This window comes from Oncorhynchus mykiss, chromosome 22, assembly GCF_057628025.1.
Source record: "Oncorhynchus mykiss isolate SJ-2025 chromosome 22, ASM5762802v1, whole genome shotgun sequence".
Taxonomy (NCBI): domain Eukaryota; kingdom Metazoa; phylum Chordata; class Actinopteri; order Salmoniformes; family Salmonidae; genus Oncorhynchus; species Oncorhynchus mykiss.
This window is the reverse complement of record NC_143043.1, coordinates 56422960-56440902: the sequence shown is the minus strand read 5'-3', so window position 1 is coordinate 56440902 and position 17943 is coordinate 56422960. Positions and strand designations below refer to the sequence as shown.

The 17943-nt window shown below is 44.2% G+C and overlaps 1 protein-coding gene across 1 annotated transcript; it reads right to left on the bottom strand.

Annotated features, from left to right (window-relative positions):
- Positions 1-14649: 14649 nt before the first annotated feature.
- Positions 14650-17806, bottom strand: fzd7a (frizzled class receptor 7a). Its single transcript, XM_021595481.3, has one exon. It carries the CDS (start codon positions 17307-17309, stop codon positions 15615-15617), a length of 1695 nt encoding a protein of 564 aa, XP_021451156.3. The 5' UTR covers positions 17310-17806; the 3' UTR covers positions 14650-15614.
- Between the last annotated feature and the right edge of the window lie 137 nt (positions 17807-17943).

Genomic DNA, 17943 nt, shown 5'->3' with positions numbered 1-17943 from the left:
ACTGATTACTGTACATTAATCTGAACTGTGTAGTACTCTGTAGTACTGATTACTGTACATTAATCTGAACTGTGTAGTACTCTGTAGTACTGATCACGTTAAAGGCCCAGTGCAGATTTTTCTTTGTTCTGTGTATATATTTCCACACCGAGGCTGGATTAATATTGTGAAGATAATGCTCTTTTAGTGTCAGAGCTGATTGGAAAGACCGCCCACTTGAAATTCCAGCCTGTTTTTGTTTTGGTGGGATGGAGTTTTGACCTAGTAAATTAGTTATTAGACCTGAAATGAGAGTTTCAAACCTCTGCCAATAGTTTTCAATGTTCCCCTCCCCACTCAGACCCTCTCTGCCAATAACAGCTAGGTTCCCTCCCCACTCAGACCCTCTCTGCCAATAACAGCTAGGTTCCCTCCCCACTCAGACCCTCTCTGCCAATAACAGCTAGGTTCCCTCCCCACTCAGACCCTCTCTGCCAATAACAGCTAGGTTCCCTCCCCACTCAGACCCTCTCTGCCAATAACAGCTAGGTTCCCCTCCTCCACTCAGACCCTCTCTGCCAATAACAGCTAGGTTCCCCTCCTCCACTCAGACCACTCCTAGTCCTTGCAAAATTCTTGCTTGAGCAATTGCTCTTTGCCAAGAAGATTTTAGATTTTTTTTTTAACCATTTTTAATTCAAAACCAATCAGTTAGGTACTCCATTGTTACCCTGAACTGATTTTGACATTGCCTTACATCTATGTTCATTTTTGTAAAAAAAATGACTGGTAAATGTAACATATTGACATACCTTTCAATCCCACAATGCCCATCACTATTGTACTTATTCATGGCAGGATAAAGGCTGCCGTGAGTTCCCAGTTTTAATTCTGACAAACCTTGTATAGCAAAAGTTAGCATCGTACACAGTTCGATTATTTTCTAAAAGAAAATCATTCATTCAAATGTTACCCCTCTTTTTATATTTTGGATACGTCTTTTTAAAATATATTTTATTTGAGTAAGACAGTTTTTGAATTGTATTATTGCACGGGATCTCATGTTATTAGTTGTCTCAATTCAGGAGGGGAAACTACGATAGGCAGTTTGGTTATGCTGTACTTGGATGATCAGTTTGTCAGTTTGGGTATGCTGTACGTGGATGATCAGTTTGGGTATGCTGTACGTGGATGATCAGTTTGGGTATGCCGTACGTGGATGATCAGTTTGGGTATGCCGTACGTGGATGATCAGTTTGGGTATGCCGTACGTGAATGATCAGTTTGGGTATGCTGTACGTGGATGATCCGTTTGGGTATGCTGTACTTGGATGATCAGTTTGTCAGTTTGGGTATGCTGTACGTGGATGATCAGTTTGGGTATGCTGTACGTGGATGATCAGTTTGGGTATGCCGTACGTGGATGATCAGTTTGGGTATGCCGTACGTGGATGATCAGTTTGGGTATGCCGTACGTGAATGATCAGTTTGGGTATGCTGTACGTGGATGATCCGTTTGGGTATGCTGTACTTGGATGATCAGTTTGTCAGTTTGGGTATGCTGTACGTGGATGATCAGTTTGGGTATGCTGTACGTGGATGATCAGTTTGGGTATGCCGTACGTGGATGATCAGTTTGGGTATGCCGTACGTGGATGATCAGTTTGGGTATGCCGTACGTGAATGATCAGTTTGGGTATGCTGTACGTGGATGATCAGTTTGGGTATGCTGTACGTGGATGATCAGTTTGGGTATGCCGTACGTGGATGATCAGTTTGGGTATGCCGTACGTGAATGATCAGTTTGGGTATGCCGTACGTGGATGATCAGTTTGGGTATGCCGTACGTGAATGATCAGTTTGGGTATGCCGTACGTGGATGATCCGTTTGGGTATGCTGTACTTGGATGATCAGTTTGTCAGTTTGGGTATGCTGTACGTGGATGATCAGTTTGGGTATGCTGTACGTGAATGATCAGTTTGGGTATGCTGTACGTGGATGATCAGTTTGGGTATGCCGTATGTGGATGATCAGTTTGGGTATGCTGTACGTGGATGATCAGTTTGGGTATGCTGTACGTGGATGATCAGTTTGGGTATGCCGTATGTGGATGATCAGTTTGGGTATGCCATACGTGGATGATCAGTTTGGGTATGCCGTACGTGGATGATCAGTTTGGGTATGCCGTACGTGAATGATCAATTTGGGTATGCTGTACTTGGATGATCAGTTTGTCAGTTTGGGTATGCTGTACGTGGATGATCAGTTTGGGTATGCTGTACGTGAATGATCAGTTTGGGTATGCCGTACGTGAATTATCAGTTTGGGTATGCTGTACGTGAATGATCAGTTTGGGTATGCCGTACGTGGATGATCAGTTTGGGTATGCCGTACGTGGATGATCAGTTTAGGTATGCCGTACGTGGATGATCAGTTTGGGTATGCCGTACGTGGATGATCAGTTTGGGTATGCCGTACGTGGATGATCAGTTTGGGTATGCCGTACGTGGATGATCCATTTGGGTATGCCGTACGTGGATGATCCATTTGGGTATGCCGTACGTGGATGATCCGTTTGGGTATGCCGTACGTGGATGATCCATTTGGGTATGCCGTACGTGGATGATCAGTTTGGGTATGCTGTACTTGGATGATCAGTTTGTCAGTTTGGGTATGCTGTACGTGGATGATCAGTTTGGGTATGCTGTACGTGAATGATCAGTTTGGGTATGCTGTACGTGAATGATCAGTTTGGGTATGCTGTACGTGAATGATCAGTTTGGGTATGCCGTACGTGAATGATCAGTTTGGGTATGCCGTACGTGGATGATCAGTTTGGGTATGCTGTACGTGGATGATCCATTTGGGTATGCCGTACGTGGATGATCAGTTTGGGTATGCCGTACGTGGATGATCAGTTTGGGTATGCCGTACGTGGATGATCAGTTTGGGTATGCCGTACGTGGATGATCCGTTTGGGTATGCCGTACGTGGATGATCAGTTTGGGTATGCCGTACGTGGATGATCCATTTGTGTATGCCGTACGTGGATGATCCGTTTGGGTATGCCGTACGTGGATGATCAGTTTGGGTATGCCGTACGTGGATGATCCATTTGGGTATGCCGTACGTGGATGATCAGTTTGGGTATGCTGTACTTGGATGATCAGTTTGTCAGTTTGGGTATGCTGTACGTGGATGATCAGTTTGGGTATGCTGTACGTGAATGATCAGTTTGGGTATGCTGTACGTGAATGATCAGTTTGGGTATGCTGTACGTGAATGATCAGTTTGGGTATGCTGTACGTGAATGATCAGTTTGGGTATGCCGTACGTGGATGATCAGTTTGGGTATGCCGTACGTGGATGATCAGTTTGGGTATGCCGTACGTGGATGATCAGTTTGGGTATGCCGTACGTGGATGATCAGTTTGGGTATGCCGTACGTGGATGATCCGTTTGGGTATGCCGTACGTGGATGATCCGTTTGGGTATGCCGTACGTGGATGATCCATTTGGGTATGCCGTACGTGGATGATCAGTTTGGGTATGCTGTACTTGGATGATCAGTTTGTCAGTTTGGGTATGCTGTACGTGGATGATCAGTTTGGGTATGCTGTACGTGAATGATCAGTTTGGGTATGCTGTACGTGAATGATCAGTTTGGGTATGCTGTACGTGAATGATCAGTTTGGGTATGCCGTACGTGAATGATCAGTTTGGGTATGCCGTACGTGGATGATCAGTTTGGGTATGCCGTACGTGGATGATCAGTTTGGGTATGCTGTACGTGGATGATCCATTTGGGTATGCCGTACGTGGATGATCAGTTTGGGTATGCCGTACGTGGATGATCAGTTTGGGTATGCCGTACGTGGATGATCAGTTTGGGTATGCCGTACGTGGATGATCCATTTGGGTATGCCGTACGTGGATGATCCGTTTGGGTATGCCGTACGTGGATGATCCGTTTGGGTATGCCGCACGTGGATGATCCGTTTGGGTATGCCGTACGTGGATGATCCGTTTGGGTATGCCGTACGTGGATGATCCGTTTGGGTATGCCGTACGTGGATGATCCGTTTGGGTATGCCGTACGTGGATGATCCGTTTGGGTATGCCGTACGTGGATGATCCGTTTGGGTATGCCGTACGTGGATGATCCGTTTGGGTATGCCGTACGTGGATGATCCGTTTGGGTATGCCGTACGTGGGTGATCCGTTTGGGTATGCCGCACGTGGATGATCAGTTTGGGTATGCCGTACGTGGGTGATCGTACCTAAAGCTACTCAGATATATGCTCTTCTCCTCTGCTGAAGCAAAGCAGAGGTCAAGCCTCAAATGACCTACACAATTTTCTTTCATAATGCATTTTATACAAGGCTATGTAGAATTTTATGGGTTGCCAGATTGGAGAAAAAGTACACATTTTTTTTGTTTGTTTTTTGTTTTTGGTGAAGGTGTTTGATTGGGGAATGGAGAATTTATAATGTACACAAACACACACTTTTGTTGTACTCATGTTATAGCCAACTCTTGACTTTTTGTATGAATTATTTTTTATAAAATGTTTGTATCTAGTTGTCATGTATTCATTATGTTTAACTGGTTAAATGTTTGTAGTTTGTATGTTTCAGTAATGATTAACACGGTTAAATAGTCGTGCTTCATTTAGCTTTTGGTATATTTGGCATTTTATACAGTCTGTATTTCACTGAAGAAAGCAATGCAATAAATGGTGAGAAATGCTCAGTCTGAAGCCATTCGGCTGTGGTTTTCACAGCCCGATAATACGGATGTGGGTTTTCACAGCCCGATAATACGGATGTGGGTTTCACAGCCCGATAATACGGATGTGGGTTTTCACAGCCCGATAATACGGATGTGGGTTTCACAGCCCGATAATACGGATGTGGGTTTTCACAGCCCGATAATACAGATGTGGGTTTTCACAGCCCGATAATACGGATGTGGGTTTCACAGCCCGATAATACGGATGTGGGTTTCACAGCCCGATAATACGGATGTGGGTTTTCACAGCCCGATAATACGGATGTGGGTTTTCACAGCCCGATAATACGGATGTGGGTTTCACAGCCCGATAATACGGATGTGGGTTTCACAGCCCGATAATACAGATGTGGGTTTCACAGCCCGATAATACGGATGCGGGTTTTCACAGCCCGATAATAATCGGTTATAATCACCTTAAGGGTTTATTTTGTAACCTCTGGGGGGTATAACATGTTGTGGCAAAGTGGTATAGGAGAGTCTAAGTATTTGGTCACCTACAAACAAGCAAGACTTCTGGCTCCCACAGATCTGTAACTTCTTCTTTAAGAGGCTCCTCTGTCCTCCACTCATTACCTGTATTTGGGGCTGTTTTTCTGCAAAGGGACCAGGACGACTGATCCGTGTAAAGGAAAGAATGAATGGGGCCATGTATCGTGAGATTTTGAGTGAAAACCTCCTTCCATCAACAAGGGCATTGAAGATGAAACGTGGCTGGGTCTTTCAGCATGACAATGATCCCAAACACACCGCCCGGGCAACGAAGGAGTGGCTTCGTAAAAAGCATTTCAAGGTCCTGGAGTGGCCTAGCTAGTCTCCAGATCTCAACCCCATAGAAAATCTTTGGAGGGAGTTGAAAGTCTGTGTTGCCCAGCAACAGCCCCAAAACATCACTGCTCTAGAGGAGATCTGCATGGAGGAGTGGGCCAAAATACCAGCAACAGTGTGTGAACCTTGTGAAGACTTACAGAAAACGTTTGACCTCTGTCATTGCCAACAAAGGGTATATAACAAAGTATTGAGAAACTTTTATTGACCAAATACTTATTTTCCACCATAATTTGCAAATAAATTCATTAAAAATCCTACAATGTGATTTTCTGTATTTTTTTTTTCATTTTGTCTGTCATAGTTGAAGTGTACCTATGATGAAAATTACAGGCCTCTCATCTTTTTAAGTGGGAGAACTTGCACAATTGGTGGCTGACTAAATACTTTTTTGCCCCACTGTATAAGCCCTAACTTCAGTTAAGTCCATCGCCAATTAGAACCAGGAGGGGCCAAGCCTTGTCCTTCACGACTGGGAAAGGGCCTTGATTCCTAGGCTGTAGAAAATCCTCCATCCATCTCCTTAGATCAGAACAGGATGGGTCAACAGTCGTTTAATTTTTACTGATTTGCGTCCTAATGAAAAACAGGATAGTTGTTTTACTGCACAACACACATTACATTACCATTACCTGCACAACACACAACACTTTAAACAGGGGTAAGTTAACTTACTGTATGTAAAGACCGTCACAGAGGATTTTCTTTTGAGTAACAGATCCGGGCGTAACACTTTCCGTTCAGCTTCAGGTAACTTTGATGTAAGGCTTGATCACACCTGTAGCGACTGCTTCTATTCATCATGCCCATTGTTGCTTATCCATTGTTTATTAGATATATCAATGTAATTGCACCCAACACAGTGCTGAAAACCGAATGCTTCCCACCACTAGATCACATGACTAGACGTGAGCTGGACGTGATCCCAACGCTGCCACCAATGTAGCGGAAGAAAGTGAAAGCTGCAACGGGGACTCTAACCAGGGGCTCGTACGTGGTTCTAACCCGGGGCTCGTACGTGGTTCTAGCCCGGGGCTCGTACGTATGACCGTAATAATCAGCATGAAACGGCCTTTGGAAGAGCCATATGTGTAAACCAACATAACTCATTATTTACCATGAACCTGTTTAACTGCATTGATATGGTTTAATTGATCATAGTCCAGACTGGTTATAGATGTGGTTTAATTGATTATAGTCCAAGCTCATTATAGTTATGTCTTAATTGATTATAGTCCAGACTCGTTATAGATATGTCTTAATTGATTATAGTCCAGACTCGTTATAGTTATGTCTTAATTGATTATAGTCCAGACTCGTAGTTATGTCTTAATTGATTATAGTCCAGACTCGTTATAGATGGATCAATTAAGATATATCTATCTACAGGCGCTACTAAAAAAAATGGAGCCCTGGATTTCTTAATCCGGCCCTGAGCCTCACTGCTTGTTACTGTAAACAGACCGTCACTGCTTGTTACTGTAAACAGACCGTCACTGCTTGTTACTGTAAACAGACCGTCACTGCTTGTTACTGTAAACAGACCGTCACTGCTTGTTACTGTAAACAGACCGTCACTGCTTGTTACTGTAAACAGACCGTCACTGCTTGTTACTGTAAACAGACCATCACTAATTGTTACTGTAAACAGACCGTCACTGCTTGTTACTGTAAACAGACCGTCACTGCTTGTTATTGTAAACAGACCGTCACTGCTTGTTACTGTAAACAGACCATCACTAATTGTTACTGTAAACAGACCGTCACTGCTTGTTACTGTAAACAGACCCTAACTGCTTGTTACTGTAAACAGACCATCACTGCTTGTTACTGTAAAAAGACCGTCACCGCTTGTTACTGTAAACAGACCCTAACTAAGTTGTTACTGTAAACAGACCGTCACTGCTTGTTACTGTAAAAAGACCGTCACCGCTTGTTATTGTAAACAGACCCTAACTAAGTTGTTACTGTAAACAGACCGTCACTGCTTGTTACTGTAAACAGAGTGAATGTTCCTTTTTGATAAACGGTATGTATTCTTCATCGGTTTTGTTAATTTCCTCTAAACTGAAGACTAAAGAGATGATTGTGGACTACAGGGAAAGGAGGACCGAGCACGCCCCCATTCTCATCAAAGGGGCCGTAGTGGAGCAGGTTGAGAGCTTCAAGTTCCTTGGTGTCCACATCACCAACAAACTATCATGGTCCAAATACAGTTGCACCATCGAGAGCATCCTAACTGGTTGCATCACTGCCTGGTATAGCAACTGCTCAGCCTCCGACCACAAGGCACTACAGAGGGTAGTGCATACGGCCCAGTACATCACTGGGGCCAAGCTTCCAGGACCTCTATACCAGGCATTGTCAGAGGAAGGCCCTAAAAATTGTCAAAGACCCCAGTCATAGACGGTTCTCTCTTCTACCGCAGGGCAAGCGGTACCGGAGGCTTCTCGTTTTTTTTTCCCCCCAAACCATAAGACCCGGACTATCTGCATTGTGTGTGTCCCCCCCCAACCCCTCTTTTACACTGCTGCTACTCTCTGTTTATCAAATATGCATAGTCACTTTAACTATACATTCATGTACAAACTACCTCAATTGGGCCAACTAACCAGTGTCTGTATATAGCCTCTACTGTATATAGCCTCTACTGTATATAGCCCCTCTACTGTATATAGCCTCCCTACTGTATGTAGCCCCTCTACTGTATATAGCCTCTCTACTGTATATAGCCTCTACTGTATATAGCCTCTACTGTATATAGCCTCACTACTGTATATAGCCCCTCTACTGTATATAACCTCCCTACTGTTTATAACCTCGCTACTGTATATAGCCTCTACTGTATATAGCCTCACTACTGTATGTAGCCCCTCTACTGTATATAGCCCCTCTACTGTATATAGTCCCTCTACTGTATATAGCCTCCCTACTGTATATAGCCCCTCTACTGTTATAGCCTCTCTACTGTATATAGCCTCTCTACTGTATATAGCCTCTACTGTATATAGCCTCACTACTGTATGTAGCCCCTCTACTGTATATAGCCCCTCTACTGTATATAGCCTCTCTACTGTATATAGCCCCTCTACTGTATATAGCCCCTCTACTGTATATAGCCTCTCTACTGTATATAGCCCCTCTACTGTATATAGCCTCTCTACTGTATATAGCCCCTCTACTGTATATAGCCCCTCTACTGTATATAGCCTCTCTACTGTATATAGTCTCTCTACTGTATATAGCCTCTCTACTGTATATAGCCCCTCTGCTGTATATAGCCCCTCTACTGTATATAGCCTCTCTACTGTATATAGTCTCTCTACTGTATGTAGTCTCTCTACTGTATATAGCCTCTCTACTGTATATAGCCCCTCTACTGTATATAGCCCCTCTACTGTATATAGCCTCTCTACTGTATATAGCCCCTCTACTGTATATAGCCCCTCTACTGTATATAGCCTCTCTGCTGTATATAGTCTCTCTACTGTATGTAGTCTCTCTACTGTATATAGCCTCTCTACTGTATATAGCCCCTCTACTGTATATAGCCTCCCTACTGTATATAGCCTCCCTACTGTTATAGCCTCTCTACTGTATATAGCCTCTCTACTGTATATAGCCTCTCTACTGTATATAGCCTCTACTGTATAGAGCCTCTCTACTGTATATAGCCTCGCTACTTTTATAGCCTCGCTACTTTTATAGCCTCTACTGTATACAGCCTCTCTACTGTATATAGTCGTTCTACTGTATATAGCCCCTCTACTGTATACAGCCTCTCTACTGTATATAGCCTCTCTACTGTATATAGTCTCTCTACTGTATAGAGCCTCTCTACTGTATATAGTCTCTCTACTGTATATAGCCTAACTACTGTATATAGCCTCTCTACTGTATATAGCCCCTCTACTGTATACAGCCTCTCTACTGTATATAGCCTCTCTACTGTATATAGTCTCTCTACTGTATAGAGCCTCTCTACTGTATATAGTCTCTCTACTGTATATAGCCTCTCACCTGTTGTATTCAGCATTTCACTGTAAAGTCTACTACACCTGTTGTATTCAGCATTTCACTGTGAGGTCTACTACACCTGTTGTATTCAGCATTTCACTGTAAGGTCTACTACACCTGTTGTATTCAGCATTTCACTGTGAGGTCTACTACACCTGTTGTATTCAGCATTTCACTGTAAGGTCTACTACACCTGTTGTATTCAGCATTTCACTGTGAGGTCTACTACACCTGTTGTATTCAGCATTTCACTGTAAGGTCTACTACACCTGTTGTATTCAGCATTTCACTGTGAGGTCTACTACACCTGTTGTATTCAGCATTTCACTGTGAGGTCTACTACACCTGTTGTATTCAGCATTTCACTGTGAGGTCTACTACACCTGTTGTATTCAGCATTTCACTGTGAGGTCTACTACACCTGTTGTAGTCAGCATTTCACTGTGAGGTCTACTACACCTGTTGTATTCAGCATTTCACTGTGAGGTCTACTACACCTGTTGTATTCAGCATTTCACTGTGAGGTCTACTACACCTGTTGTAGTCAGCATTTCACTGTGAGGTCTACTACACCTGTTGTATTCAGCATTTCACTGTGAGGTCTACTACACCTGTTGTATTCAACATTTCACTGTGAGGTCTACTACACCTGTTGTATTCAGCATTTCACTGTCAGGTCTACTACACCTGTTGTATTCAGCATTTCACTGTGAGGTCTACTACACCTGTTGTATTCAGCATTTCACTGTGAGGTCTACTACACCTGTTGTATTCAGCATTTCACTGTAAGGTCTACTACACCTGTTGTATTCAGCATTTCACTGTCAGGTCTACTACACCTGTTGTATTCAGCATTTCACTGTAAGGTCTACTACACCTGTTGTATTCAGCACGTGACAAATAAACGTTGATTTGATTTATATGACTCGTCCAGTAGTCCAACAGAACAGGCCCCGTTTAGAAGTCCAGACAGTTGTAGTCCAACAGAACAGGCCCTGTTTAGAAGTCCAGACAGTTGTAGTCCAACAGAACAGGCCCTGTTTAGAAGTCCAGACAGTTGTAGTCCAACAGAACAGGCCCTGTTTAGAAGTCCAGACAGTTGTAGTCCAACAGAACAGGCCCCGTTTAGAAGTCCAGACAGTTGTGGTCCAACAGAACAGGCCCGTTTAGAAGTCCAGACAGTTGTAGTCCAACAGAACCGGCCCTGTTTAGAAGTCCAGACAGTTTTAGAGGAAGCATACAAATTGCATCTCGTTTTCGTTTCAGTATCTGCCAGTGGGACTGAAGAATAAGATAACTGTGATCGTTACAAACATTTTTTATTTTATACCTGAGCTGTCAGTTTTTTTATCTTGTTTTTCTTAATACTCTATTAGCTGGTAGTCAAATCTGACACACGCCAAACTGCAGATAGGTGGCGGCAACGTATCAGGAAGTGACAAAAATCCATGTTGATTTTAAGGTCAAAAGAAAATAAAGACGGCATTGGAAAGGTCAATCACAGCACAGATTTAATCTACATAAATGTAAGTTCCCTATGCCCATGTAGGTTGTGCTTCTAACATGACAATGGGACTGTTTCAGGTCATTTCAGGCCATGTTGGACACGGCCCAACAAACCTATGTAGGTTGTGCTTCAAACATGACAATGGGACTGTTTCAGGTCATTTCCATGTTGGACACGGCCCAACAAACCTATGTAGGTTGTGCTTCAAACATGACAATGGGACTGTTTCAGGTCATTTCAGGCCATGTTGGACACGGCCCAACAAACCTATGTAGGTTGTGCTTCAAACATGACAATGGGACTGTTTCAGGTCATTTCAGGCCATGTTGGACACGGCCCAACAAACCTATGTAGGTTGTGCTTCAAACATGACAATGGGACTGTTTCAGGTCATTTCAGGCCATGTTGGACACGGCCCAACAAACCTATGTAGGTTGTGCTTCTACCATGACAATGGGACTGTTTCAGGTCATTTCCATGTTGGACACGGCCCAACAAACCTATGTAGGTTGGTCTTCAAACATGACAATGGGACTGTTTCAGGTCATTTCCATGTTGGACACGGCCCAACAAACCTATGTAGGTTGTGCTTCAAACATGACAATGGGACTGTTTCAGGTCATTTCAGGCCATGTTGGACACGGCCCAACAAACCTATGTAGGTTGTGCTTCTACCATGACAATGGGACTGTTTCAGGTCATTTCCATGTTGGACACGGCCCAACAAACCTATGTAGGTTGGTCTTCAAACATGACAATGGGACTGTTTCAGGTCATTTCCATGTTGGACACGGCCCAACAAACCTATGTAGGTTGTGCTTCAAACATGACAATGGGACTGTTTCAGGTCATTTCAGGCCATGTTGGACACGGCCCAACAAACCTATGTAGGTTGTGCTTCAAACATGACAATGGGACTGTTTCAGGTCATTTCCATGTTGGACACAGCCCAACAAACCTATGTAGGTTGTGCTTCAAACATGACAATGGGACTGTTTCAGGTCATTTCAGGCCATGTTGGACACGGCCCAACAAACCTATGTAGGTTGGTCTTCAAACATGACAATGGGACTGTTTCAGGTCATTTCCATGTTGGACACGGCCCAACAAACCTATGCTCACCTTTTTATATTCCCTCGCTGACATCGTATGTTGGGAGAACAATAGACTCAGCTATTAGAAATATCACATAGACAGACCATCATTACTGTTCTAGCAGGCTGATAGGCTGATTGTTCTAATTAAGATGCTGATAGGCTGATTGTTCTAATTAAGATGCTGATAGGCTGATTGTTCTAATTAAGATGCTGATAGGCTGATTGTTCTAATGAAGATGCTGATAGGCTGATTGTTCTAATTAAGATGCTGATAGGCTGATTGTTCTAATTAAGATGCTGATAGGCTGATTGTTCTAATTAAGATGCTGATAGGCTGATTGTTCTAATTAAGATGCTGATAGGCTGATTGTTCTAATTAAGATGCTGATAGGCTGATTGTTCTAATTAAGATGCTGATAGGCTGATTGTTCTAATTAAGATGCTGATAGGCTGATTGTTCTAATTAAGATGCTGATAGGCTGATTGTTCTAATGAAGATGCTGATAGGCTGATTGTTCTAATTAAGATGCTGATAGGCTGATTGTTCTAATGAAGATGCTGATAGGCTGATTGTTCTAATGAAGATGCTGATAGGCTGATTGTTCTAATGAAGATGCTGATAGGCTGATTGTTCTAATTAAGATGCTGATAGGCTGATTGTTCTAATGAAGATGCTGATAGGCTGATTGTTCTAATTAAGATGCTGATAGGCTGATTGTTCTAATTAAGATGCTGATAGGCTGATTGTTCTAATTAAGATGCTGATAGGCTGATTGTTCTAATTAAGATGCTGATAGGCTGATTGTGCTAATGAAGATGCTGATAGGCTGATTGTTCTAATGAAGATGCTGATAGGCTGATTGTTCTAATTAAGATGCTGATAGGCTGATTGTTCTAATGAAGATGCTGATAGGCATTACTAAGTAGGTCATGTAAAAAGCTTAGCACAGAATATTTTTGACCATCCTTTAATTATTCATTCCTCCTCAATTCCCAACTTGGAACAAAACACAACTTTTTTTATTTATGTTTTATTGTACCTTTATCTAACGAGGCAAGTCAGTAGAGAACATATTCTGATTTTCAATGACGGCCTAGGAACAGTGGGTTAACTGCCTTGTTCAGGGGCAGAACGACAGATTTGTACCACCAGGCTACCTGCCTCCTCTAACTACTAGGCTACCTGCCTCCTCTAACCAATAGGCTACCTCCCTCCTCTAACCATTAGGCTACCTGCCTCCTCTAACCACTAGGCTACCTGCCTCCTCTAACCACTAGACTACCTGCCTCCTCTAACTACTAGGCTACCTGCCTCCTCTTACCACTAGGCTACCTGCCTCCTCTAACCACCAGGCTACCTGCCTCCTCTAACCACTAGGCTACCTGCCTCCTCTAACCACTAGGCTACCTGCCTCCTCTAACCACTAGGCTACCTGCCTCCTCTAACCACTAGACTACCTGCCTCCCTCCTCTAACCACTAGACTACCTGCCTCCCTCCTCTAACCACTAGGCTACCTGCCTCCTCTAACCACTAGGCTACCTGCCTCCTCTAACCACTAGGCTACCTGCCTCCTCTAACCACTAGGCTACCTGCCTCCTCTAACCACTAGGCTACCTGCCTCCTCTAACCACTAGGCTACCTGCCTCCTCTAACCACTAGGCTACCTGCCTTCTCTAACCATTAGGCTACCAGCCTCCTCTAACCACTAGGCTACCTGCCTCCTCTAACCACTAGACTACCTGCCTCCTCTAACTACTAGGCTACCCTGCCTCCTCTAACCACTAGGCTACCTGCCTCCTCTAACCACTAGGCTACCTGCCTCCTCTAACCACTAGGCTACCTGCCTCCTCTAACCACTAGACTACCTGCCTCCTCTAACCACTAGGCTACCTGCCTCCTCTAACCACTAGACTACCTGCCTCCTCTAACTACTAGGCTACCCTGCCTCCTCTACGTCTCGTTGCATCTCGTCTCGCCCACGTCTCGTTGCAGGGGGCGGGGCTTTGGAGTGGACACCCACCTGTCTCAATCAACGAGAGAAGATTTTAAATAGACCAAGATGGTGGCATACACATTGTTGGATAACTGCATTTTTCACGTATCATGTTCAACACCATGTATAAGTGACTTAGTTGAGCTTCACAATCAATTTTGAAATACTTTTCAATGTTTTGAACGTGAGGCGCGAAAAAAATGCTAATATCGGTACCAGGACTTGAATGGGATTTGCGTCCAGAAATGCTAAAACGTTAGCATTTGTAAACCGTGCCAGGGAAACTAAACCACAGCATGGATTGCTGTCCTACCTCCATAGACTGCTTACAGGGTTTGAGTGAACTATCCCTTAAATCATCGACTTACAATACCTTATTCCTCTAAATATAAACTATTCTCATAGGCTACACATTGACCACAAAAGCAAAACATTTAAAATAATAATAATAATAATTTTAATCTGTGAAATTGTACAGGTAGCCTACAAACCGTTTACAGCATTAAAAAGCATTTGTAAAAAAATTGCATGATTTTTTTATCCAAAATAGATTTAATTTTTTGGAGAAAAAAAAAATATGTTTTTGCAAGTTATGTATACTGCAGTATCTTGCATAATTCCACTGCTACACACATGCATATTCTATCCTATTTCTAAATGCAATGTCTGTCAGTCTTACTGTGCCACAAAAAATATGCATGATTGTCACTGGTTGGCTGTGAATGCAGTATAAATTCATCAGGTCAAACGTGTTCTTTCTTCAACTGAAGCCAGTAGCGTTCGTTATATGATGTCGTCGTAGCTCTATAGTGTGAATAGGCTCATTCATTGTATACAATTGTTACAGGATCACCTCTGTAAATGAAAAACACTTTCTTACAAACACCCAGGGGCTCTACGTGATTCAGAATTTGACCTACGTGCCGGTAACGATACGTTAGGAACGATCCGTTTTCAGATGATCATTACACAACATAGTGTCCGTATGAGCTTGTTTTCGTAACAACAACCCTGGGATCTGGGAAACCACAATGGCTTTTTATTGGCTCCCGAAAGGATTCTGATCGTCCAGTTCGGGAGGGGCTGCACGAGCCACGGACCCCCATATTGAACTCATCATATGTCTTATTCCATGCGTTATGTTCTGATCCCAAATGGCACCCTACTCCCTTAATAGTGCACTACTATATGGGCCCTGGCCAAAAGTAGTGCACTAAATAGGGCGTAGGGTGCCATTTGGGACACAGCCTATTATATTATCATTCCCTGGTTGTTGGTACTTGATCTGTCATTGATGTTCATACTGTCGTTTCTCCCTCGTTGCTGGTACTCAGTCTGTCATTGATGTTCATACTGTCGTTTCTCCCTCGTTGCTGGTACTCGGTCTGTCATTGATGTTCATACTGTCGTTTCTCCCTCGTTGCTGGTACTCAGTCTCTTATAGAACCTGCGCCATGACTGCAGTGTTTTGCCTGACCATATCCAAAACCCGGAGGTGATGCCGACAATCAAAGTCATCAAATACTTGATCATGAAGACAGTAAAGTCTGGGGTCATGAGCGCAAAATTGTTTGGTGGACAAGGCACAGCAAACCTTTTACAGATCTGTGTATGCCAAGTTTTCTCCCACTGTTCACGGAACGCCTGCTCATAGAAGTAACAGGCTATGATGATCGTGGCAGGAACGGTGTAGAGGACACTGAACACTCCGATCCGAACCATAAGCTTCTCCAGCTTCTCCGTCTTGGTTCCGTCGTGTTTCATGATAGTTCTGATCCGGAACAGAGAGACAAATCCCGCGAGAAGGAACGACGTCCCTATAAACAAGTAGACAAAAAGAGGTGCCAGAACAAAACCACGCAAGGAATCCACACTGTTGATGCCCACATAACACACCCCTGTGAGTAGATCTCCATCCACCTGTCCCATGGCCAGGATGGTAATCGTTTTAACAGCGGGTACAGCCCAGGCAGCGAGGTGGAAATACGGAGAGTTGGCCTCAATGGCTTCATGCCCCCACTTCATACCGGCAGAGAGGAACCATGTGAAGGACAGAATCACCCACCATATAGAGCTGGCCATGCCGAAGAAATACAGAATCATAAAGAGAATTGTACAGCCCTCCTTCTTAGTTCCCTGAGCTACAGTCTTATAACCAGTATCCTTGAATTTATCAACACACACCACTTTCTCCTCTAAGATGAACCCGGCGGCGTAGGCAGTGGCCACCATGAAGTAACAGCCGGAGAGGAAGATGATAGGCCTCTCCGGGTAGCAGAACCGTCGCATGTCCACCAGATAGGTCAGCACTGTGAACAGGGTGCTCACACAGCACAGAATGGACCAGATCCCGACCCAGAGCCGGCCAAACTTCACCTCCTCCTCCCGAAAATACATCAACCCGTTGGGCTTGGTGGGCTCGCAAGGCGCGCCGCAGTCCTTAACCCCCATAAAATAGTAGTTCAGATAGTTGGGCACCTGCAGTTGTAGCGGGCAGGAGAACTCCTGTTGCTGGCTCGGTCGAACCATATTGGGGGGTAGAGTCATGAGCTCAGGAAGGTAGGGTGTTGGGTACGAGGTGGCGCTACCGGTGTCCGAGGTGTTTTGACCCACACAGATCTCTCCCGCTCCGTGGACGGGGAAGTTCTCACAGCGGAGCCTCTCCGGCCACTGGAAACCGAACTTATTCATCAGGGCCTCGCAGCCTTGTCTCGCCCGCTCACACAGAGACCTGCACGGCGGGATAGCCTGCTCGAGCACCGTACAGACCGGCGCGTACATAGAACACAGGAAGAACTTCAGGTCCATGGAACACTGGACCTTGACGAGCGGGTAGAACTGGTGCACCTCAAGCCCGGCGTCTTCCTGGTTCGTGTGACCGAGGAGATTCGGCATGATGGTCTGGTTATAGGCGATGTCCGTACAGAGGGGTATGGAGATGGGCTGGCAGAAGCCGTGTTCGGGTATAGAGATGCCCTTCTCACCGTGGGACTGGCCTGAACACAACGGGAAAAGCGCACACAAGATCACCAGCGCACAACGCGCCGTGCCTGCCCAATGAGCCGATTCCACCATAGTTAAAATAAAAAACATTGAATAAAATCCTAAATGTAAAAAATGCTCCTTTTCAAAAACTCGAGTTTCATATATACCAGAAAAATGATCTCTTACATATATAACGGTTTTCGCTTTTCTGTCTCGAGCCTAAACTGCTTGTACAAGTTCACAAAACCGTGCGCATGGTCTCCGTATTCTCATGACTTCTTGGTCTCAGGTCTTTGTAAATAGCTGTAGAAAAAGGTACTCATTTGAGTTAGAAAAATGTACTCCTTTGCGTTTCCTTCTCGGGATCAGCAGCGTAAAAAGTTATTCACTGTCTCCTTAGTTAAAATGAAGGTTCCACAGCGCGCATCTCCTCGCTTGTGTTTGAGATCGTTACGCATGTAAATTTATTAAATATTGTTAAATTAAAGTTGCAGTTTTCTTATCGTGCACACTGTCCATAGCGGTGCCTTGCTGGACACTACGAAGTTGGAGCTGTGGCACACAAAAGAGCACACGATGATGTGACGTCGGTTTCTAGTTACCCCTCATTCACAAGCCACAATGTAAGGGCGGGGCGCCTGAAAACCATGGGGTCTCCCGACTAATCACAGGGTTTGTTTTCCTTTGCGTCTCCTTCCTGATTGGATTGAGGGAATTATGGCAAACGGGTTGTTTAATTACT

What these genes read in the sequence shown, in the direction of transcription:
- fzd7a (XM_021595481.3), bottom strand. Translation starts at nt 17,309, where the DNA reads ATGTTTTTTATTTTAACTATGGTGGAATCGGCTCATTGGGCAGGCACG.